Raw genomic sequence first — 26,250 nt, 5'->3', positions numbered from 1 at the left:
TTATCATGCAAATGAATACTTCCAATCCATGATACGACCGACCTCAATTCTTTGGAGATCACTTTCACGGCTACACGAGAAAGTCTATGAGCGAAATATAGCTCCCTCTAAGAAGAGTGGCGAGATCTGCGCATGTGTGACCTTCAAGGAGGGAACAAGGTGACTTTAGTTCCTATCTATACAGCAGACGGACCGAGTGGGACTGTGTTTGCAGACTGAAGATTGTTAGGTCACTGGTGCTAGGGGTCTCGTTGCCTTCTCTTCGCCAACATGTCTAAGCCCCAGTCAGATTTTGAGAAACGAAAGCAAATCAGTGTTAGAGGAATAGCTCAGGTCGAGAATGTCACTAATGTAAAGAAAACTTTCAACCGGCACCTACATTACACACTTGTCAAGGATCGCAATGTTGCCACCCCGCGTGATTATTACTTCGCATTAGCACATACCGTGAAGGACCACCTTGTATCAAGATGGATAAGAACACAGCAACATTATTACGAAAAGGACCCAAAGGTAAGTCGAGAATATTAATGCGCATTGTATTTCTGAAGTGTTGGCGTGATTCAAGTAGTATTTTGCGGTATTTTTAAACGCGTTCAAGTGCGATGCTTAGGTTGTTTGTCATAACTGGAAACTGCCTCGAGGGTAATGCGAGGAGTTTACAAGTGTCAAAGATTATAATTTCAATAAATGATTAATCCATTATATGGGCGCCTTCGTTACCTATTTTTCTTGGCCTTTTATTGTTTTCCAGGTTTAACCTTTATTGACCTTCCAGCAGAATAGCGACCCCTGAATGATTTATCACAAAGGCATTAGTAACATCCATACTGGCCTATATTTTTTAGAAGAGTTGACAGTTTAATTCTTTTGTGTTAAAATATTAATGTAAGTCAACAGGACTTCCTCAGTCGATAAGATTATCAACGATGGACTGAGAAAGTTCAGTGACCTTCAGGGGCAACTTTTGACCTTTATTAATGGAAATTTCCCACAAATGATGGGATTGTGAGTTTGCCCTTCCTTAAGATTTTAATTCACTCTGTTATGCGCTTAGGGAAAATAACGCGACTTAATTAAGTTTTAGTGGGTAAGTTTATAATAAGAAAAGCAGTTCATCCTTGACCATCAATTTGATGATGCCTTTGGTCGATCTTGAAGTGGAGTTGCGGATGATCTTATAAAATTTATCGTCTGAATTTTCTCACGGGAAACTTCGTGCGAAGCAAAGTTCATTGCCCCTATTATTGAGAAAGCAGACTTCGTACAACGCGCGTTACCGGTCTTTACTCGAGTATGTAGGACAAGGCTGAACGTTGGTTTCAACTCGTTGGTTCCATTCGATTTCACCCTACAACTGTATCTGAGTGTTATAATAATTGAATTTTAAAATGTTCGTTATGCATTATTCATTTAACTCACATTAATTTTAACATTAAAATATGTTTATATCAATTATTTTATGATTCTCGAAGTATTAAAATCTACTTTCTGCTTTTGATGAAACTGTTAAGTAGTAGAAATGGTGCAGATAAATTGCATGTTTCCAAATCTTAGCTTTATGAAGTTTTTGGAAAAATTTAAAGCGATACTGCAGGATGAAATTATGGAAAATTTTCGTAGAAACGTATTAGTGACTTTAATCCTCCCAAAATAGCAATTTTAACGAGGACGTTCATACTGTTATTTGGTAGTTTTTGTTAGGACGGGATACCTAATCCAGCTCACACAGTATTAATAGGTTTGATGTAACTTAAGCCAAATTGTTTTATGAAAGCTATAGATTTGCTCATCAGGTTATAGTCTCTTTTGTCATGCTTTTTCTTACTCAGGAATATATGCACATCTATTGCTTCTTTCCTTTTCGTGCTTCTATTGCTTCCAGGGTTGGTAAAACTAGCCCCAATCCTGTAAGCTGGCCAAGTATATTGAAGTTTTAGAATGATTTTCAGTTTTTCACTTTTCGCCTCTAGTCCTTATCTTTAATGATATACATACCTACCTTACACATAACCATGAGTAAATATGCATACTTACTCTGTATAAGTATGCATATGCACTCAGGCAATGTATATTATAAGATTTAGCGTCATCCTACCTAGAATCCTTGAGACTAAGCTAATACTGGTTTTTGTCTTGATCCTATAAGGCTATGATGCTCATTTTGTGAAAGACCAAAGCAATTAGTAACTAATTCTTGTAATTTAGCAATAAGAATTTGGAAAATGGGCCAGCTTTTAAAACTGTGAAAATACTTTTTAATGAAATCTATAAATTCAAAATCACTTTCAGTGGCTAGGGGGCCTGATTGAAGAAAGCAGTGAAATCTTTTTCAGGCAATGTGAATGGGATCACAAAAATTAAAGTAAATGTAATTTAGAGCACCACAAACCTTAGGGCTGATCAAATTAACTTTTGTTTCATGATATGGCTCTCAAGTCAAGTTGATCCTGATAAATGGTGAATTTTGTTATTGTAACTGTGATTTTCAATGTAATAACCAAAAAATAATGATCGTATTTATAAAACATTCTGAACAAGTGTAATTTAAATTTCCCACCATTGAGGAAAATATTTCATATTCATGGTAAAATTGTAATTAATTATATAAAGTATAATCATCTTTCATAGTGGTACATACAGTATATTAAACTGAATTATTGATTGTTGTTTGATGTTCTGGAATTAATTATTGGCATCCAGTGGGCCTCCTAATGTCTATAAATGTTTGGAAAAGGATTTGTATAATTTCTAAGGCCATACAAACTCAGAAAAATCGTGAGCAACTCAATAAGGTCAAGTATGTGAGTTTAATTGAACATTGGATGAAATCCTGTGGGTGGGCGGGGCCTCCTCAGACAAGAGGGTGTCTGATGAAATGACCTTGGGAGCCTGAGGGCATGCCAATCTTGAGTGGCCATCATGGTCTGGGAGCGGCACTTGGGATTTTCAGAGAGAAAAAAACATTTGAGTGCAGTTTGTGTATATCAGGTCTGTCCAAAAAGGATCCAACTATGCAATATTTTGGGAAAAATTCCGTACCTAGAACGATGAGGACTTGTCCCCGTCAAAGTACTCCCATTGGGACCTCACGCACTTATCCCAGCACCTCTTCCCCTTTTCAAAACAATGAGCAAAGTCCAATTTCAGAATAGTTATCAGCTGCCTTGTCACATTTTTTGCTATTGCGTCAACATCAAGAATTTCGTGCTGCAGTTGTAGGGGACTTGGGGCTTAGTTATAGGGCTCTAAGCTGCATATAATGACCCAGATTTTCTAAAAGGACTATGACTTGAGATGAGTGATCTCTATGGCTTTACCCCTGAAATAAAAGCTCAGTCTTCCTTACAGTCGGTTGACAAGATAAAAGAGAATGCAACATGGTAGCTGATTACTTTTCCAAAAAAGGACGTGAACCTATTGTAGATAAATCTGGAAATGTATGAACTGCCTACCTTAGATGTTGTCAATATTCCTATTTGTTTTTAAAATTATAATGAAAGCTGAAGCTGACAGGATTGGGGGGCAGAGGGTTGACAGGGGCTGATGGCTGTGGAAAGGTATATACACACGTATAGCAGAGATTGTTGTAGTGTAGGACTGGGTATAAGAAAATTAGATCCTGCAGGTTGGGAAGAAAATTTTGGTGCAATGATAATTGGTACCTACCTAAATTTTCTTACTGAAAATCTTCGTGCTCTGTGTTAAATGGTGAAGTTGTAACCATTCTTGATACTAGCCAGGCCGATGCATGTAACTCAACCCCCAAAATTAACATTGAAAATCGGGAGTTCTCGGCAAAATATGTGGGGGGCAGATTTTGGAGGTTCTGGGGCAACTGTCTATCTCTACCAGCATGGTTGCACATTTAAAAATAAATTCAAAGGTCAAATTGATGGCATTACATTTCGCATGGTTACTTTTCAGCATCAAAGTATGCTTGTGAAAGGATAATTTAAAATTGATATTTTATTGATGAATAACTAAATTTCATTCCATTTATATCATTAGCGTGTCTACTATCTATCACTGGAGTACTACATGGGACGTTCTCTTCAAAATACAATGATTAACCTAGGAATACAAAGTGCCTGTGATGAAGCTATGTATCAGGTGAGCAAAGGAGACACGTTTAAAATCTTGGTCAAATTGTTCATATTAATACTTTAATACCCATATCAGTTAAAAAATGTAACATATATATGTGAGTAGAATATTATGATGAAATGAATTCTTTCAAAATATTTCAACTGTGATTGTTGGAAAAAATTGTGATGTATGCTATGATTTCAAGAAATTACAAAATTCCATTGTAGCTACCTAATGAGCTTGCAGTCAAATAAGTTTTTTAATTCAGTGTTTTTTCAGAATACATTTTGGAATGAGAATATTTTAATTTTTTTCATCATCAATTTAGCTTGGCCTGGACATTGAAGAACTGGAGGAGTTGGAAGAGGATGCAGGTTTAGGGAATGGTGGCTTGGGGCGTCTGGCTGCATGTTTCTTGGATTCTATGGCTACGATTGGTCTTGCTGCTCATGGCTATGGCATTCGCTATGAATATGGTATATTTGCCCAGAAGATAAAGAATGGGGAGCAGGTAAATTACACTTACCCACAAGTGAATACTTCTCATGGGTTCTGAATATTCTTCTTGCTGGTATTTGAGAAAATGTAATCACTTGAAGCCAATCAAGTCAATTAAGGGATAATATGATTACTGTTTTTCTAAAACATATCAAGTTCAAATGCCATTTTGAACCTGGATTTTGCCTTAATTTTCTTGCTTAAGAGTTCACAGTTCACTTTGGCCTCTGCCAGCTGAGCACTTTTAAGACAATAGTGCTCTTTCTCTTTGAGCAGGTTTGTACATTAAAATAAATTAATTACTAAAACTTGCAGAAGCCAATTTATAAATAGTCAAATCCCAGTGTTTTTGAATCTCCTTCAAGTCCTGAACCCTAATATTACAACCGAGTACTCTGTTAACCCCACCATATATGCAACAACAAGCATTTAAATTGGTTAAAGAAGACATACGAAAAACAGTTTCCCAAATGCTATGCAAAGTTAATGTTTAAAGTGATACTAAAACTTCCATCTGGTCAAGCGTATTCAGAGTTCACTGCTGAGTGTTTGTGACGAACAATCTTATTGTGATCTTCAGGTCAATTCAGTCTGTTTCTGGCATTCTTTTTGATGCGAAGCACTTGGAAAAGTCAATCTTACACAGAGGTATGTGGAGGTGAATGAAAAATGTACAACTCTAATTACAATGTATTATGTTTGTCTGGAATATTAGCAATCAGTGTGGCATGTTCCATCCATGTCTTTTAGGAACCAATAAACGTCATTATCATCATTTCTCAAAAGCCAAGAATGGGCATATTTTCATGTGAAAGCAGTGCATTGAGACAGCCATTCATCTTTGTGCGATAGTCTGTCATTCAAATATGGATGCACCGATGGCAAAATTAATTTGAATTTTGCAAACAATATGGTACCAAAATGATATTTGGATGTTATTGTGCGAGTAACTTGAGTTTTTAAATAGAAATTCATGGAAAGGGTAATTAATGTTGGGATAATTTTGAGTCATTGGAAGCATATTTTAATTTTAAAATACTTTTTGGGCACAAGTCGCCCTTTCCCTTAAGTGCTCCTGACATGACATTGTCTTTGCCCCTCTGCCCCCCCCCCCAAGCATTTCTACTTGTTAAAGCTGTTATTCTAAACAACTCTGATTGAGTTTCTCCTATATATCTGTATGAAGACTGAGGAGCCCGATGACTGGCTTAGGTTTGGCAACCCATGGGAGAAGGCACGCCCTGAGTTTATGCTACCAGTTAACTTCTACGGCCGAGTTGAAGACACTCCTCAGGGAAAGAAATGGGTTGACACTCAGGTGACTCATTAATATTAATATTGCTAATCTATTGGTTACCAATTTTAGTATAAGAATTGTGTTTTACCTCTTATAGTTCATCATGCTTGTCTATTAACTACCTAATTTGTAATTACTATCCTAAATCTGAATGAATTCATCTCATTGATTGAACTCTATTGCCTGAGGAATTCATAAGTTTAACATAACAGTTTCAGGTTTACTTTGTAGATTCCTTCATTCTGAGGGTAAAAAGAAACATAACACTTCCACAATAAAGATTTAATATTTCATGACCATGGTTTCGATACTACACATCATCATTGGGTGATCCTGATGATGATGTGTAGCATCGAAACCATGGTCGTGAAATATTAAATCTTTATTGTGGAAGTGTTAAGTTTCTTTTTACCCTCAGAATTCATAAGTGTTATTTGGGAATTGTGTAGAATGGTCTTTGTTAGTATGCAGTTTTTGTTGACACAGAGAGGCTCGGAACTCATTTTTTAAGGACTGCACTTCTGATTTTGTCTGCAGAAGTTTAATGTGAAAAAAAAAATTTAATTTGTATTGTATACTTTTTTAGCGTTTAGACACCCCATTGAAATAAATGCATTAATGCATAGTAGCAAAGGTGAAAGCAGGAAGCCATAAATGATGACTGGAAGTTTGTTAGCTACCTTTACACCACATTATCATTTGAAAAAGGGAGTATTTATAGTTGAAGCTTAAATTCCCACTACTATGTATATCTTCAACGCCCATCACCCTATATTTTAGTACTTACGGTCATGTATGTATATCCATTTAAAGTTATTATTTAACCAGATTCCCAAATAATGGCATTTCTCCCAATATAGGAACTTCATGAATCTACTTAAAGAGGTAAATCACCTAATGTAAGTAAGTGGCTTATTTCTCCCTAGCAAGGAGAGAGATAGTTCTTCCAAAAAAATGAGTCTCCTGGCCCAAGTCCATAACTCACTGAGCAACTTAGAGGATACTCAGACAGGAGAATCTATCATGTCCATCCAGATGGTCCATCCTAAAGTTTGCTTTATAGAGGAGAAATTGTGTATTGCAACAATTATTTGTCAATTTTTCTGAAACAATGAGTCCCATGATGGATTGTTAGAGATTTATTTTTGCATTTAAGAAGTCATAAAATGATAAGCAATACTTCATGCTTCAATGGAAGAGATTAAATGTTTATTAAGTATTTACTCTTCGATTATACGAGTCCCTACCTTACCTGTCACAAAGTTAAAGTATTATAGTTTCAATACTTATTGAGTTTTATTTGCCGTCAGACTGTAAAAGCTAGCTTCTCTTCCTATGGGAAAATTTCGTTGTTTTGACTATTTCATTTAAAATATAATGTAAGATAAGCTAAGGGTAGTCTCCTATCAAGAGAAAGGAAATTTACAAGCTTTTAATGCAGATAAATCAAAATAAATGGTAATGAAATTTGAAGTAATGATAAGGTCCCCTGACTTACAGAAGTGTTGTATACCTTGTAACCTTTCGCTGAGAAAATCGATTCCCGATTTGATGTGATTAGTAAAGTAAATTTTCATATATTTCCACTGTGGCTAAATTAAAAGCAGTTGTGTTTTACCATGTACGGTTTTATCATGGTAAATTTATTTTAGATCTACGCCATGTAAAATATAGTCATACTACCTTGATCAAAAATTTCCCGGAATTTATTCAGAAAATTAAAAATACAAGTTTATTCATCTAAATCTATATTGTCCCCTTCAAAGTAATCCCCATCGACTGCAACACACTTATGCCAGCGCTTGATCCAATCCTCGAAACATTTTTTATATTCGGTTTTCGGTATGTCCATCAGTGCTTCCTGCGATTTTTCCATTACTTCCTCTCGGCTGCTAAAACGCGTTCCCCGTAATGGTTTTTTAACTCGATTGAACAGAAAGAAGTCACAGGGAGCCAAATCAGGTGAATTCGGTGGCTGTTGGATGGTATTTGTTGCATTTTTCGTCAAAAAATTACGAATAATGATAGCACTGTGCGACGGTGCGTTATCATGGTGCAAAATCCACGAGTTTTCTGCCCAAATTTCTGGTCTCTTTCGGCGAATTGCTTCACGCAAACGTCTCATAACGCCCAAATAATACTCTTTGTTTACTGTCTGGCCTTCTGGCAAAAATTCATGATGCACTACACCGTTGTAATCCATGAAAACCGTCAGCATTGCCTTCTTTTTTGACTGAAAACGACGTGGTTTTTTTGGTCTCGGCTCATTTGGTGAACGCCATTCACTTGCCTGATGTCTGGATTGCGTGTCGTACTCATAAACCCACGTCTCGTCTCCAGTAATGATCCTTTTGATGAATGTGGGATCGGATTCAGCCTCGCAAATCATGTCTTTTGCGACGTCAACACGGTCTCTTTTTTGCATGAAATTGAGGTCTTTTGGCTGCTACACGACGGAAACCCAAATCATTAACCACAATGTCTTGGGCGGATCCATAGGCAATGTTCAAGTCCTCCGCTATTTCTCTGATGGTTAATTTGCGGTTATTGACCAACATTTCTTTTACTTTATCAATTTTTTCACCGACTTTCGATGTCGATGGTCTGCCACTGCGTTCATCATCTTCGATTGACTCACGACCACTTCTGAACGGCTCGTGCCACTGGTAAACGACCGTTTTTTTAGAGAATCGTTGCCGAAACACTTTTCCAACATTTCCAACGTCCGTGCGCCACTAAATCCGTTTTTTACGCAAAATTTAATACAAGTTCGTTGTTGCAAATTTAAATCCATTTCTGAAATTGTAAAAAATCGCCAACACACACAGAGATAGATGTACTCTTGGCTACGTAACTTTTGCAAATGTCAAGTTATGACACTAAGATTTAAAGGGAATATCAACAACAGATGTACCAATTTAACCAAAAAAACAGAACTCAAATCGGAACGATGGGAGCGCCACACGGTGGTTATTCCGGGAAATTTTTGATCAAGGTAGTATATTTCATCAATATACATTATTAGTCCTGCTGCTGATACAGTCATTTGTATTAAAATGTCAGGAGGTTCAATTTAATAATAATTGTAATCATAGAATTGCATTCATTTTCAGCCACTAAAAACATTATAGAACAATTACATAAAGTATGTAAAGGTATTTCCTTAATTGATAGAAATAAGTAGAAAGAGAACTACTATTGAGCATGTTTCAACACATTTTCTGCACATTTTCCAAAAAAATATTTTTTCCTGGAGAACATATATTGGATGATTTGTTTTGGTAATTTTGAGATGCATGTATGGAACTTATTTCTCTCTTGTACTTTGCATGACAATAACGTTTAGCTTGTTTTGATGGAATATAAAGGTGTTGGTTGTGTTAAAAATGGAATTCTTATTCCCGTCCTTACCCCATTTTTCATTGGAAGCAACTGGGAGATGACATCATCATATTAAGGGGACTAAGACAGGCTTGCCTTGCTTGGTCCCCAATAATAAGATGATTCTTTCATTTTCTCACTTCCCATGAATGAAGACTGTAAGAGGATAAACTTTTTAAATAGCCATCTTGTACCTTTCCATTGTGTCTCATCGATTTAACTTATAATTACTTCATTGTACTGAGTGTAAGACTTCTAAACATCATTCTAATGAGTAATACAAGGAATTAATATGATTAATTAGAGAAGTTGACAGTGATGTAACTTGCATGTAAATTTAACCAATTTATCCTTGGCTTCAAGTGGTCCAATGTCTGTTGGTCAAATTTTATGATAACCTCTCACTAAGTATTAAAAAAGATTATATACCAGTCTTTAAGAATAAGGTCTAAAAATACCTTATTGAGAAGTGTTTTTATAGTGTCAAAGAATACTTGAGGCCAAATTAATAATATTTTATATTTTTGTAAACCTTGTATATGACATGCCCTATACACTTGCCAGTATTATTGCTGTGCACTGTGTATCTTGGATGAATAAAATATTATTATCGTGCGTTGAGTTGCTGCATCGGTCAGAGTTTTTAATTTATGCCTGTCTGGAAATGATGTAAAAATGGAGCTCATGTGCGGTAGGAAATGTGATGGAGTGCTTGCAGCAGTAGTGGTATTAAATACCGATTACCATTGGCTGAACCTTGTGGGATAATGGATTTATTTGTGGACATGAACGGCATTTGGAAAAGCTTCGCACTTATGGTTTTCCAGGTGGTGCCTAGGAGAGTAAACAGGGTTGTGAGTTCAGGAACTTGGGGTTAGCAGTCAAGTACTTTGATGTCAACCATTACAAATAATGCCACATGCTGACCATTGACACAAATTAGTTGCAAAAATGGTTCAACAAATCTTTGATGTATAATCTTATTCTGTGGTAACTTCAGGATTTAGTTTTTTTCACAAATGCTGCCAGAAGTCTAAGAAGCTGAGAGAAATCCCAGAACAGTAGCTTTTCATGGAGTTATTTGCTAACTATGCATTATAATCAAGGAAAATGATTTTTTACCCTTGGATATTGTTGCATTATCTGCCAAAATTGCTCACAAAGTTATGCATGCTTTAAAGTATTATTTATATGTTTACCCTAGAAAAAGATATGAATTTTTTTCCAGTGAATATGACTTTAAAACTTGTAGTTGTATCTCAAAAATACAATCTTGTTAATGGTCTAATTCTTCATTCCAGGTTGTTTTTGCTATGCCGTATGACAACCCCATTCCTGGATATGGCAACAATGTTGTTAATACCCTAAGACTTTGGTCTGCAAAATCCCCTGTTGAATTCAATCTTAAGTTTTGTAAGTCCTTCCTGCTTTTATTAAGTGCTACTCATTAACAGAGAAATACAATTCTATACATTTATATGCTCTAGAGTAATAGCTTTTCAATAGGGAATGACTTTGTTAATCCTGAACAAGAGCTCGATTTAAATTACTATGTTTTATCTATAAATTTGTTTTATATAAATTTCTTATAAATCTTACCATCACTTTGTATTCAAATTGGCAGTAAGGCTCATTTGATTAATTAGGTCTCTTAATTCCTGTTTTTAGTACAGATATTCCATTCAATCTGGTTTCCAAATTGACAATTGGTGTTCACCACTGAATCGTCTGGATAAATCAATAACTTTACCAGAGTTATAAAACCAAAGTTTAGTTGGGTGGTTTGGCAGAGTTTACCTCATACTAAGTCTTTTGGCATTTGGCATTCACACATTAGGATGGTAATAAGTGAGGGTCAATTTCTTTCCCTGTGTCGCCCATGGTTTCTCTGGGAAATCTTTTGGCCAAAACATCACGCAGCATGGGTGATGCCCTGAGGGTCTCAATAGTCTCTGAGTATCAGATCTGAGCCCTCCAACCATTAGCCAAATACTCCATCTACTAGGCTATTATGCCTGGAGAAATTAATATGAATTTCAATTATCTTTAATTTTCAATATGTTCTTGATACAATAATGATTTTATTAATTGAATAACTGGTCACAAGGATTATTTTTTTTAATAACTGTTAATTAAGGTTTGCATATGGACGCACTAAAAAACTTCAATACCACATAAACAGATTCCAATTAACCACTCCTTGGTCATATAAATGTGCATTACGATTGGATAGTACTAATAATTGGACAATACCATGTGTATTTGTCATATAAATTTATGCATTTATTTCTTCACTAATCGTGGAAATAAAATTTTTAATTTACAGTCAATGATGGAGACTACATTCAAGCTGTAATTGATAGGAACATTGCTGAAAATATTTCCAGGGTTTTGTATCCAAATGACAACTTTTTTGAAGGAAGGGAGCTGAGGTTGAAACAAGAATATTTCATGTGTGCTGCAACTCTGCAGGTAATTATCATAAGTGATCATCACATTGAAATGGAAGTAGCTACTCATTTCCCAGAGGAATGCTTCATTTATGGTAAAAATGTCTTTTTCATTCTTTTGTTAAATCCAAGGAAAGCTGATATGCTAAGCTTATCTGCTAAAACTAATTCTATCAATAATCTTTTATTTTTCTGTAGTATTACCTCTGTATTTATGTATAAATATGCTTACTTTTCAATTTAACCTTTATGGAACAACTAACTTTTCTCTCCTCTCTTGCTCTGTACAGGATATCATCAGGAGATATAAAGCCTCGAAGTTTGGTAGTCGTGAAATGGTTCGAACCAATTTTGATGCTTTGCCTGATAAAGTTGCCATTCAACTGAATGACACACATCCGTCCCTTGCAATTCCTGAGCTGATGAGAATATTGGTTGATGTAGAAGGTCTTCCATGGGAAAAGGTGAGAAGACAATGTGTTTAGTCCTTAATACAGTGTAGCGTTAAATTTACATGTTTGGTTGGAACTAGTGAAAAAATATCAAAAATTGAGATTTGGAGTAAAAAATACTTTGTGTATTTGGATGTTTTGCAGATTAAATATCTTAGAATTAGAATAAGATAAAGAATATAAGCACCAACAATTGTTTTTTATGTAAACAGGTGCACAAAATGTCCTTGCCTTGAAAAATGTGATGTGAATTTTTTCATGTCAAAATTAGAGGTTTCTTTTGAAAATATCTAGCATAACATGGAAAGTTGTTGGAATAAAATTGGTTGGCGAAGTTTGCAGATGATCAGACATTAGTTAATAAGAAGGCTAAGGGGGTGCTATGGTGGTTGACTGCATTACTGGATTCATTTGAGATTATGGCATGGACATAATTCACAAGAATATCAAAGTAATAAGATTCTTAAAAAGTAGAAAGGCAAGGCTAAACAGTAAAAGAGAAGGAAGTAAACAGAGGAGGAGCAGTCCATGTATTTTGGACGAAAAATGTCATAAAATTAACATCATTAGAAGAAGAATAACTTTGGTGAAAGAAGCATATGAAAGAAGTGAGTTGATGGCGGGTATGTTAATAGGAGGTGTAAAGAAAATGAAAAAAACTTGATAATTAGTGTGGTTTTTGACCTATCCTTAAGCATGAAAGAATGCATGTGAATTGGAGGCTTTTGATATGTGGAAGAATTGAGAAAATTAGTGGGAAAGAGAGGGTGGGTCATGATAGTGTTTTGAATATGGTGGGAAAAGAAAGAAAAGAAATTTTATTGGGTGCAAATAAGTTAACTTGTAGTGACTTATTTTAAAATATTGACATAACCCTTGTAATATTTGGCAGTAATGGGGTATCCTAAAATGTATGCTGCCACCATTACATATATGTTTTCCAGTGTAAGCCGAGTTAATTAGAGAACTTAATTACAAATGAAGCTCTCAAAGCACAACACTATATTCTATGCTATCACAATTGCCAATAAAGAACTGTGGAAGAGTAGCTTTTTTAAATTTCAATATAATCATTTCCCCATGGTCATGTTGTCTCAAATCATTAACTTTATTTGTGTGATAGGGTTTTGGAACTGACGACTGCCAGGAAGCTAGTCATAAGTCTTGAGTCATAAATAATAATTCCATATCCTTCCTTCAGCCATCTCATCTTTTCTAACTACTCTGCGTCTGGTCAAATCCACACTAACTATCTTGGTAGTTAGACATTTTTGAAAAACTTCTCTGATCTTGAGTGCTTCCCATTATTGCTCTCTATTGGAGACAAAAGAAATTAGTACATTGGCTGTATCTTGTCAGACAAGAAAATCAAGGTCATCTATTTCATGTTGATACCTTTTATTGTGCAATGAGCTATTTGTTTCACTGGCCACTAAGGAATCATGGCAAGGACGCAGGTATTGTGGTCAGATTGGAAAGGAAATTTTTTTTATCTACCTGAAAACTGATTGTATTTATGAAGAAATGCATGCATAGGGCTTTCTTCGCAATAAAATCTTGCTATGGTTTGTGTAATTGCCCTATTTTATTGGGAAAGTATTATTGTCATGCGCGGACAGACAACACTTACGTGTACATTAATGCGAATGTTAGCATTGTTGATACATTTACAATCATACTGCTCATTCTCATATTGTCCCGACTGCTATTTTCTGGGGAACACTCTTAGACAGCTGCTGCTACCTCTGGACAAGATATTGTGTCTGAGGTGAGAGTAACTCATACAAAATGTCACAGTTTTAATTTATTGAAAGGTAGCTTATCTAAATTGGATAGCCATTAGGTGCATAATAGATATAATTTCACCACACAAGTTATGTTTTGATCAGTTCAGACATTCACTTGAATAAAGTTTTAGTAACAGTAACCCTGTGGCATGCTTTATGAACGTAGTCTTCATGTAAAGTATGCATAATTGCCAACTCAGTGCTCTATCTAATGCTAGTGCTCTAATTGCGGATGATGAAAGTTCAGATGTTTATTAATAATAGTAAGGGAAAATATATATTTTGATCATATGCTGGAAGACATTCTTATTGACCATCTAGTGATTTTATATTTGCATTTTTGTTTTAACGTTTAACTCATAATGTATAACTTTGAAAAGTCAGAATAATTCACTGTAAGGTGCAGGGGAAAAGTATAGCTAAAAATACTACAAGTGTTCATTTTTGGTAGGAGAAACACTAGTTAGTCATTTTCCCAGAATGTTTTGCAGCTTAGTACACTTTGCGGCTCATTGTTCTCTTCTCACAACTGCCTCCCCTACTCATGGATAATGCAATTTTTTAAAATTGGACTCTAATTGGAAAACATTGCACCTCTGTGTGTAATTACAGTTTAATTTTTGTATTGGTTTCAAGATCTATTTATATTTATTTTATTAATTGATCTTTCTGTAATTGTTTTAGGCTTGGGATATTACCAAACGGACATGTGCCTACACAAATCATACTGTTCTCCCAGAGGCATTGGAAAGATGGTCTTGTAGTATGTTGGAGTCAATACTTCCAAGACACATGCAAATTATATATCACATCAATTTCCTGCATCTTCAGGTAAAAATAACTTGTTGTAAATTTGTCCATATTTGAAAAATAGAATTGGAAAAATAGAAATGTACCTTAAAATTAATTAACTGAGATGAGTTGTTATGCCTATTTAAATAATTAGTTTTTTGTGGAGATAATCTGCATAAAATTTTTTAGTCAGTATCAAATTAGATTTCAGGTTAATTATAAAATTCTTTTTCAAATTGATGTCAAGTTCTAGCACCTCTTGTCACTGATTTCAACCACATTTATTATAATTAAATTTGCACATAATGCATACCTAATTTACTGCTGTATTGCTAATTTTTAATTTTTTTAAATAACAACAATTTCAAGAATGTACTCATCTGAGCATAATCCTTGGAAATAAATTCATGGCACTAATGTGGTCCTTTCAAATTTTGAATTAGCTTGTAAATGTTAGTTTTCAGTAAAAAGTTTTGAAACTCTTAATAACATTTTAATTAGTGATTAGCTCTGAAATCTTTGAAAGTAATGCCACTCTTAGGTTTTATTTCACAGTTATTAACCTTCTTATTGCCATGGTCAAATATCAGCTTTGGGAAAGTCACATTTCAAATCGTTATTTAATGGTATATTTAATATAATTTTGGCTATAGAGCTAATGTGTTTTGTACAAATGAAAGTGTCGCTGCTCTAATTATTGTGACATTTTTCTTATCTTTTATCAAATATGTTTTCTTGTTTTATGAACATATTTATGTCCATGTCTGGCAATCCAGCCCACGTTAAACTTATTTGTTATTTCTCAGAATGTTTTGTAAGTCATAATATATTGTTGACACTTGGTCCTATTTTTTAATCTCATGGATTTATCTCTGTGTCTGAATGCTCCAAGGTGGGTGAAGGGTACCAGATTCTTTGAAAAACAATAACTTGAGATCTTTGTTACAGGGAGCAGATATAAGGACTAATGTGTTAATATTTTCTTTATTTTGCCCTGCTTCTGATGTGATTTTGGTTAGCTGCAGACTTAGTCAGTGGTTATGTGTCAGAGAGAGAGAGAAAGATATTCTGTCTATGCCTTAAGGCTGTGAATGTTACTTAGAAAAAATGACTCTGGCTGTTTTTTTCATTTACGGCAGGCAGAGCTTAGTGAGGCTATGCATAAGTGGGTGTTTCAAGCAGTTTGAAGACAAGTGTGATGCCTCTTTCTGAAGGGTGCATTTTAGTTCCCTGCAATGGATAATGAATGGAAAGTGAAATAATGCTCGAATGAAGACATGGTCAAAGTTTGTTATCACTGAATAAAGAAGATAAATGCTTAGATGAAAATAACTTAAGAGTGGAAATGTACAGATACCCAAGTGAATACTGATTCCAATGACAGTGATGCTATCCTTTCCAGCTAGAAACCAAGAATTATAGATGTAAGAGATGAAAAGGATGAGAGAGTGATGTGACCAATGTTGTTCTGACATCTAAGTTCAGTTTAATCTATGAACACCTTCAGTTGTGCTGAAATTGTGGGACCCAAGCATGCACCACCACGGGATGATAATCCTATAATTTATTTCAATTTATTTTTCTTTCCCCTACTATGGACTTTTATCTGCTTAGGAAACTAAGAGGTTTGCTGTTTAGTATCTAGCATGAACAATTGTCTCCAAAATCAAGATTGAGGTGATGGTGGTCAGTTCCTGAGATGAAGGCATTCATCGATATTTTACTATAAATGGAGATTGAGGAGGCCAACCATCTTTTCATGCTGAGAAGACAGGTCTTGCACCACACTATAGTTTCTTAGGATGATATCATGGAATCCTTTCAATCTATATTTGAAACTAACAGGAAATGATGAGCTATTTTCACCTGATCATGTTAATTGTGACTCTGCTGCTAAGTCTCAACACGTTGTTGACCATGCAAACTGTCTTTTCCGCTATCATTACACACCCCACAAACTTCGCAGTATTGATAAAGCATTACGTGGAATCAAAAGTCATTCTCAGTTGCTACAGTACCTGCCCAGTAAATATCTTCACAAAAGGTGAATTTACGTTGTGAAAACTGGATTCCTTTTTAAATTATCGTCTGGAATTCTATTGTTATATTGGTTTGAAAAATGAAAAGACAAAGGCTTGGACAAGTTTTTGTGGCAGAAAAGATAGCTTTTCCATTTGGAAAATTATCTCCAGAAAGGGTTCCATCTGGCCGTGGACAATTTTACTTACCAGTGCAGACAAAGCATGTGAATTATACAAAAATCAGACTTAGGTATTTGACTAGAACTCTGCTGAAAAATAAAAAGAACATTCCTAATGCACTGAAAGAAAAATTTAGTGTAGGGGGAAAAGAAATACTACAGAAGTGGTCAAGTTCTTTTTCTTCGAGGAAGAAGTCCCAAAAGATTTCTGTTCTGCTGCTTTCCACAAAATTAACGGCAATTATCTTAAATGTAAATAAAAGAAGGCATGGTAGAAATAAAGGCATAGTAAAGCCCCGAATAATGGATTTTTATAATACCCACATGGTGCGATCGACACTTTTGAAAAGATGGTGTTTTCTGTTTGGATAGCATGAAATGCTGGAAGAAGGTGGTTCTTTGCATAATTGCTGGCATGGTGCTCAACTAATTTGTGGTCTATCCAATTGTGTATGATGCTGCCACATGTGGATGTATTGTAACCAATAGCAAACACGTAATCTTTGTCCTAGGATGGTTAAATAGCAGGGGAAAGTTCTTTATGAGTCATGAATGATTCTTGCTTCATTACCAATTAGAAATGGAAAATAAATGCCTTGAAGGTGTGAGCATTCCATTAGAAAATACAGAAGCCGATTGCCAAAAAAGAATGCTTTGTGGTGATGATTTCCGCCACTTCTTTCTCCAATGTACAATTTCCCCATTATCCCTAACAGCTCAGGCAGTCAGTACTTGCTTTTCATACATTATCGAATTAAACATTATTCCTGATTGGATTTATATTAGATTTTTACAAACCTACATTTATTCATTAAGTCATTACTTTGTGTTAGAAGTTGGTAGTTGTATACTCTTTCTTTAAGTTCATACAATAGATTAAGGCGTAAGTTATGTCTCAAAAAATTTATTTTTTTCTTGAAGACATCTTTTTTATATTTTATGATGATTTTGCTACAGGAAGTGCAGAAGAAATATCCTGGTGATATGGACAGAATGAGGAGGATGTCTCTGATAGAGGAGGGTGGTGAGAAGAGAGTGAACATGGCACATTTATGCATTGTGGGATCTCATGCTGTTAATGGAGTGGCCTGGATTCACTCTGAAATCCTGAAGAAGGATGTGTGAGTATTCTTAGTATTTTATGCTAGATAGGTTCATAGGCCAGCGCGATAGGAATTCCATGGATTAACCTATTGCTTGGCTTTAACATCTGTGTACAAACTGTTTATGTTACCCCTCTAATGGTTGATTTCATGAAATTATTTTTTGTTTTAGATTCCATGACTTCTATGAAATGGAACCAGACAAATTCCAGAATAAGACCAATGGTATCACCCCCAGGAGATGGCTTTTACTTTGCAATCCTGCTCTTTCTGATCTCATTTGTGAGGTTAGTGCTTACTTCCTTGGTGTTTTGTAATGTCATGTGTAAAAAATTGAGTGCTAAAATGACCCATTGACTTGCAAGCAAACTATACCAGTGACAACATAAAATTCAATAGTACAATGGACGCACTCCTAATTTTGCAGAGAATCTAAACTTATGAAGAAGTTTTATACCAATTGGACACTTTGGTTTTATATGATGGTAATCCCAGAAGTACCCGACCCAATGAAGAAAATGCAAATATTTTGGAAAAAATGTATTTATTTTTCAACATAATATCCTTTCAGCTTTATACACTTTTCCCAGTGATGTTCAATAAGTTTGATAACCTTTTAAAATTAAGAACTGTCTTGCTACTCAAAATAGCCATTAACTGCCAACATCACTTCTTCACGGTTGGAAAATCTTTGATCACCGAGTCATTTTTTCAAGTTTGCGAACAGAAAATTATCATAAGGGGCTAAATCTGGCGAATAGGGTGCATGAGGTAGGAATTCAAACTTCAAGTCATGAATTTTGGCCATTGCATTAATGCATTGGCCATTTGTGAGCTGGTGCATTTTCTTGATGAAACAACACTTTCTTCTTAGACAAATGCGGCTGATTTTTTCACTCAAACGTTGCAATAAGTTCGCATAAAACTGGCCGTCGATAGTTTTTCCTATGTCAAGATAGTCAATGAAAATTATCCCATGCACATCCTAAAAAACCGACACCACGACCTTGCCTGCAGATGAAACTGTCTTTGCCTTCTTTGGAGCTGGTTTTCCTTTTTGAATCCATTGTTTTGATTGTTATTTTGCCTCAGGTGTATAGTAACCGACCCATGTTTCATCCATAGCTATGAAATGGCATGAAAAGTCTACTTTGTTGCTGTGAAACTTAGCGAAACACTCAATTGAAACATCTTCACAACACTGGTTTTGCTTGAATGTGAGCACCCATCTTGCACACACAAATTCACTGAACATGTTCACTATTGACAGCTGCCAAACAAATGCTAAACAACGTGGTGTCTTCAAACTTGATTCATATGCTTTATAGATTGCATAGTTTCTAGTACAGTGATATTTTTCAAACAACTATTGCCATCTCTGGGTCAGGCCAGGTGCTTCTGGGCCTTCCCATGTATGTGTATCAAAATATTTTAAACAGCTTCCATGGAGGATTGCTGGCATTGAGTTTTTTTCAGGGTTTTATTTTGTGTATACTGCTTAAAATAGTACAGTCTTGCTGGAATTTGCTATTCATTCAAACACAGAAACTAAATTTGAGTGACAATCTAAGAGATGGATGCCATTCTCACTGACTGGGTTTGACTTTAAGCAATTGTCTTGTGCTGAAAAAAATGTTTGCCGAAGAGTCATTGTGTGAGAAGACTTTATACCTATTAAAATTGGGTTATCAGCCAGGAAATCATAGAAAATATTTGAATTTATGATTTTTTTGAGATGAATTTGATATTGAGTTTTTGTTTCTTCAAAAGTATTCTTAAAAATTTGTTATAAGGTGGTATTTGAACAGTGATCATTTAACATACCCGTCAAGGAGAAGAGGATATCATACATTTGTCCCCATTCCCTTATCATGCTTGTATACTGGAATAACCACGATTAATTGATTCTGGACACCTCAAAGATTTGATGTAAAATAGGAAAATGTGAGTTTTATGTAAAATAAAACAAAAAAATACCAACAAATATTTGATAGCACATTTAGCTGAAATATCATGATGTCAATGAGTGCAATAATGCTAATAATATTCATTGAGGATTTAGTTTGAGATTTTGTTTAAAATTAGCAATATGGAAGTCCTCATGAATAGCCTAGGGTCTAGGTTCAAATCCTGGAGACAACAGATATTTTTCAGTGGTATCCCACTCCCTACTTGAGGTGCTTTGTGGAGAACACTTTGAGCGAGTTTGCTGTCCGTCAGAGGGGACATTAAACTGCAGATCCCTTGGTGCCTTGTTAGAGTAGGCTAATGCTGATGCCGGGTTTGCTCTCCACCCTTCCTCCTTTTCCATCCCTCTCTAAGGGCACAAATGACCTTAGCTGTCGATTGCCTCCCCTAAAACTACTTTTACCGAATGAGGCACACCTCCTTCAGAAACAATAAGTGCGTAAAAAAATGGTGATTTTCTAGGGCTGTCATTTAGGAAAAGATCCTAAAAATTAATTAAGATTTAGGTGACTGTGATTTAGCATCAATGCTCATGGCTGGTCTGGAATAGGTGGGCTATTATTTTGGTGATGGAATATTAACCTGCATTTGTTTTGAATTCTAGAAAATTGGTGAGGACTGGACTGTTCATTTGGAGCAACTGAAACAGCTGAGTCAGTATGCCACAGACCCAGGCTTCCAGAGAAGCATCCAGAAAGTTAAGCAGGAGAACAAGATGAAGCTAGCCCAACTGTTGGAGAAAGACTATGGTGTCACAATCAACCCTTCATCCATGTTTGACATTCAGGTATGGTTAAACATTATTTTTGCACAAACCACCTGTGTGCCAATATGAAATGTCTAATTGTTGAGCTTAGTTGTGCTATCCATCTGGAATCACACTAAGAATAAGAACCTTGCCTGATGCATTCTCTTGAGTTTATCCAATACCTATCTAATTTTGTGGTGGACTAATGTATTTGATTTAAATCATTTTAGTTTAAATCCTAACCAAAGTAATCAGTGAGGCCCAATGTCATGGCCCTAACTTTTATTGCACTAAGCTGTACATGGAATACAGTGATTCAGAATAATAAGAGGGATGTCTCCTAGCTGCTTTTAGTTTACAATGAGAAACTATGATGGGGAAAGGTCAGATATCGAATAGCAAGCAAGATAGCACGAGCCGGATGAAAGGCAGTCTATGCAGACTATTTTTCAGTGAAGCAGCTGCAAAGAAGTTAGACTCAGTGGGGCGTGTGAGTTGAGTAATGGTGTCACATTAAAAACACTATTGAGGAAGGCAATGGGAAACTATATCAATTATTATCCCATGAAATGATAACCTACAGGATTAATAAAATGAGTCCTAGCAACTATGAGACCCAGCTGAATGGGCTGTGTGCTATGGTCAGCAGTGAGAGAAGCAAGGTTTCAGTGGTAGTAGCTATCTCAAGAAATCCTTGCAAAGCAAAATTGAGGCCATGGTCGTGAAATATTAAATCTTTATTGTGGAAATGTAAAGTTTCTTTTTTACCCTCATCATGAAGGAATTCCACAAAGTTAAACCAGAAAATTTGAATAATTTCCATTCTAGTGGATTACTCCATTTTTGTTGTTTTGCTAAGGAAAGCCATATAGAGTTAACCTGTGGCACTACTATGTAGCTGCAATGTAGAAAATTTATTGAAGACAAGCATATGGGTATATTTTTATGTGCATATAAAACCTTCTCTGGAACTCAAAAGCTAAAAAAATCATACTCCAAGGAATTTCAGGGTATTTCTAACTCTTGTTGTTCTGGTTGACTGATCATTAATAGGGCTAGGACATTATTATATGCTTGTTTGGTACATGAATTAAGTTCGAATGAAATGAGTTCAAATGCATCAAACCTCACAAATTATATTTTTTCTTGATTCAGGTCAAGCGGATCCACGAGTACAAGAGACAGCTCCTAAACTGTTTACATATCATCACCCTTTACAACAGAATCAAGAAAAATCCCAAAGCTCCATTCGTACCCCGCACCATAATGATTGGTGGAAAGGTAACGATTTTCTCCTTGGTTGACTAAAGATTGAACTATTCACATGCTTCTCTATTTATTGCATTTTGTAATTAATAGATGAGAGTGTATGTTATATCATGGCCATTGTATTACATTTCAGGCTGCTCCAGGCTACTACACTGCTAAGAACATCATTCGATTGATCTGTGCAGTTGCTAATGTAGTTAATAATGACCCTATTGTTGGGGATAAGTTAAAGGTTATTTTCTTGGAGAATTACCGTGTCACACTGGCTGAGAGGATAATGCCTGCTGCAGATTTAAGTGAGCAAATTTCAACGGCTGGCACTGAAGCCTCTGGAACTGGCAACATGAAATTTATGGTGAGGAAACCTTTGTGATGTTTACAATTTCTTCTTGCTTTAAGACATTCTGTCAGAAATTGATAAGAGCTGAGTTTTCCCTTACTTCACCCAAGAAAAGCAATTTTTAACAGTTGTGATAATGTTTTTCAATTTACAGTTGAATGGAGCATTAACAATTGGTACTCTAGATGGTGCTAATATTGAAATGGCCGAGGAGATGGGTAGTAAAAATATTTTCATTTTTGGAATGACTGTTGATGAAGTAGAAAACTTAAAGGGTCATTACAATGCTTGGGATTACTACAACCGCAACCCAGAATTGAAGCAGGCAATTGACCAAATACAAAATGGATTCTTCAGTCCCAGCAATCCGGATGCCTTCAAAGATATTGCCAATATTTTGTTGCATCATGACAGGTATATACAATGGATACATATATGTATAAATACAAGGGATTTTTCTAACACATTTGAGTTTTACATTGAGTATTGCATGTAAAATCACAAATAATTTTCTTTCAGGTTTCTCCTGCTGGCGGACTATGATGCTTATATCAAGTGCCAGGAAAGAGTGAGCGAAATATATCAGGTATGTTTGAGATACAATATTGTATTTTCATGGCCTGGGAAATTCACACTCAAGGGAGACGAAGCGTTTGCAGAAAAATATTTTATTGGAATGCACTTAATTGCCAATCAACTTCAAACTAGTACTACTATTGTAGCAGTTCCTTGCATCTTCAAAAATACATGGCCACAAAGATAAATTTTATTATCCAAGGGCCTGCTTTTTATAGGCTGGGGGTATAACTATAAGTACTAGCTGATTCCCAGGAAAAATACTCACTATTAAATGTATTTTCCTGTATCAGGCTTAGAAAAAGGTTGCCTTTATTTCAACTTTTGATAATACCATTGTTTTGAGGCAGTAGTAAGCAAGAGAGTTTTAATATTTCGTTGGAAGTACTTCCTAAAAAATTCCCAAATAAATTGTAAATTTGTACAATGTAGAGCATTTAGTTACATCTCACATGTGGTTCTGCTGTGAAACATCATTCACATTGGGCTAACAGGGATGTTGCCTCTCTGCTAATATGTACATTCATTGCATCTCTTCCGTTAGACTCTTGTGTCTACCGGCATTCAACCTTAAGCAGCATGAGTGTGTCTGTAGTAAAGGCATAGAAAATGGCTGCTTTTGATGCATGTTTCAATCATATCAAAGTAATAACAGAAACTAAGCATTGCATAAAAAGTTAAAATGATGATTACCTCATGAGATCTTAAGAGCAAAGGTTTTACAGTATTGAATTTAAACTTGAATATTACCTCAGACCACTGAAATAAGGCAGCTTAGAGGCATTTTGACCTGGTGATGATGAAGTTCTGAGATTTTACAATGAATAAATGTTTAGCAGCTAATTTTTTAATATAAAAATTCAATTTTCTTTGAATCAAGTTTTAACAACAAAATACTATAATCTTTTTTGTCTGATCCAAGAATATTTTGTACATTCTGATCTAAAAAATCGCAGTGCATCTTATTTGCAGTAAACATACTAGATTGATGAAGGGTCACTAGTAATGAAGTTGCCTGTATATTGATTGTGCAAAAGAAAAGGTTTCCCTGGAAGATCCCTGGGGCTTAGACAAATCACATTTTTATAATATAACAATGCAAATTATAAAAAAGGACACGTTCAATGGTAAACAAAGTGAAGCAGTTGGCTGAAAATATTTAATATCCCTGGATTGACTGTTATAATGAAGATAGTTACTGGTTATTTTTGTCTTTTATGAATAAAATTGTTTAGCAAATATTTAAGTACAATAGGACTGTGAAAAATAGTATTTATGAGACTTGGGCATAAACTAGTCATTAACTATGAGGCTCATCAACGTTCAAAATGTAAAATCCTTAAAAATGAGGTTCAGTTTTGGTGCCAAAGCAATACTCTGTGCACATGAGGGCATGGGTCTGCTACCATGTACTTTTCACTCACTCATTATTTGTCATTCATTTTTCCACTCGTTCATTATTCCAACTTTTGCTCATCTTTTAACTCTTGACACTAACCATGCTGAATGGAAACTCACTCATTTCAACCCCAATTAAGTTTTTTAAGATGAGATGGACGCTTTTATTTGCAGCGACATTATATATATCAAAATTAATTACTTTTTCTATGGTGTGTACGTTGAATATAATTGCCAGTAAAACTTTTGTCATTTCAGCATCTGCTGATTAGTGTGGGTCTAATTTGAGTGCCCTCAGGGTTCAAAGTCCTCAATTTATACCATTGAGTTATTCTTGAAATGAAAGAGGTCAATGCTTTCTCTGATTATCATATGACTTTTTATGTTTTCCCAAATTTTCTTGTTGAACATACATACTTGAAAAATTACAACTATCAACAATCTCCTTACAGGATCAACAGAAGTGGACAGAAATGGCAATTCATAACATTGCATCATCAGGTAAATTTTCAAGTGATCGCACCATTGCTGAGTATGCAAGAGAAATTTGGGGTGTGGAGCCAAGCTGGGAGAAGCACCCAGCACCCCACGAAACCCCAGAAGAGGACTCTGCAGCTGCCAAGTAAACCAACCACCTGAGAGCCAACCACTTCCAAGGGATATGAGCAAGACCCTGCATAGTTTAGTGAGTCCCTGTAGGTAGAAGTGTGTTAAATAATGAGCAGGAATTATTGTCAACTGTTATTCTAATGAAGAAAAATTATGCTTGATTATGCATTAGGGCAAGTTCTCTTGATTGAATAGAAATCTCTTCAAACTTAAATAATTTTGAAGGAATGATGCATTCATAAATTGAGAACATGCAAGTATTTGGAAAGCTCGCATTTAAATTACAATGATTCGGCATTCATATATATGCGAGTTAGATCAGCTCATAAGAATTTTGAAAAAATCCTCATTCTATTTAATTCATCTTCATTGTTGTACAATCTTAAGATTAAATAAAATCCATTTCTGAACCTATACTCCATTCATTGCTGTTACTGCCAATTCATCTGCAGACATTGTTGATGCGTTCATGAAGGTTGTTGATTTGGGAATCCAGTCATACTTTTGCGGTGAGTTTATTTTTTTAAATGTTAATGATTTGAGACAAAAGGTGTGATTGGAAGTAAAGTGTTGTTTTCAGACTTTCATTTAAGTTAAAACATCCACATAAATTATTGTGCCATAACTTTAGGATAATTAAAAATGCAATAAATATAAAGTTAATAATGAAAAAAGCATGTGAGGAAGCCAAGGCAAATATTTTGACGAGTATTTTGTCAAACCTGTTATTAAATCAAATCCTTACCTATTTATAAAGGCCAATATTATGACTTTATAATGGTGATGATTTATTCATTGAAAGCACATATTGAGTGTTCAATGATAAAAGTGGTGCCATTAAAATTATTGCTTATTATGTACATAATTTGTCGGAACCAGATATTATTTCACCAATATAGTTCCTTTAGTGCCTTTCCTAATGTGTATGTCTCAATCCCACTAATGAGATCTTCAATTTAGACGGTCTTTATGCGTATTGCTTTGCCTTCAACTCATTGTTCAGGTTTTTTATTTATATTACTATTTTGAATGAATAATTATCTTATGCAAACCAAAATTGGAATAGCTACTTCTAGTTGTTCTGAATGTTGTGATAATAAATGGTCATGTATCATCTATGAATAACACTCTCTTCAAATTTTATATTGTTCACTTGTTATTTTTTGATATTGGAATTTGCATGATGTTGCACATTATACCTTGAGCAAAAATGCAATTTACATTAGCTCATGTATATGTATTTTATGTTATTTTTGAACTGATATTGGGTGTAATAAAATGTTGACAATTTGG

The 26,250-nt window shown here is 35.1% G+C and overlaps 1 protein-coding gene across 1 annotated transcript; it reads left to right on the top strand.

The window, feature by feature from the left end:
- The first annotated feature begins 166 nt into the window (after positions 1–166).
- On the top strand, positions 167–26,249 carry Glyp (glycogen phosphorylase). The gene is made up of 16 exons (XM_071598381.1): positions 167–513; positions 4,012–4,113; positions 4,418–4,600; positions 5,774–5,905; positions 10,567–10,678; positions 11,592–11,737; positions 12,006–12,179; positions 14,639–14,785; positions 17,904–18,067; positions 18,222–18,336; positions 20,622–20,804; positions 21,921–22,046; positions 22,168–22,389; positions 22,529–22,788; positions 22,894–22,960; positions 24,801–26,249. Exons 1-16 carry the CDS (start codon positions 271–273, stop codon positions 24,972–24,974), a joined length of 2,550 nt encoding a protein of 849 aa, XP_071454482.1. The 5' UTR covers positions 167–270; the 3' UTR covers positions 24,975–26,249.
- Position 26,250: the final 1 nt, after the last annotated feature.

This window comes from Hetaerina americana, unplaced genomic scaffold, assembly GCF_022747635.1.
Source record: "Hetaerina americana unplaced genomic scaffold, ioHetAmer1.1.p SCAF_10, whole genome shotgun sequence".
NCBI lineage: Eukaryota > Metazoa > Arthropoda > Insecta > Odonata > Calopterygidae > Hetaerina > Hetaerina americana.
This window is presented reverse-complemented; position numbering and strand designations above follow the sequence as displayed.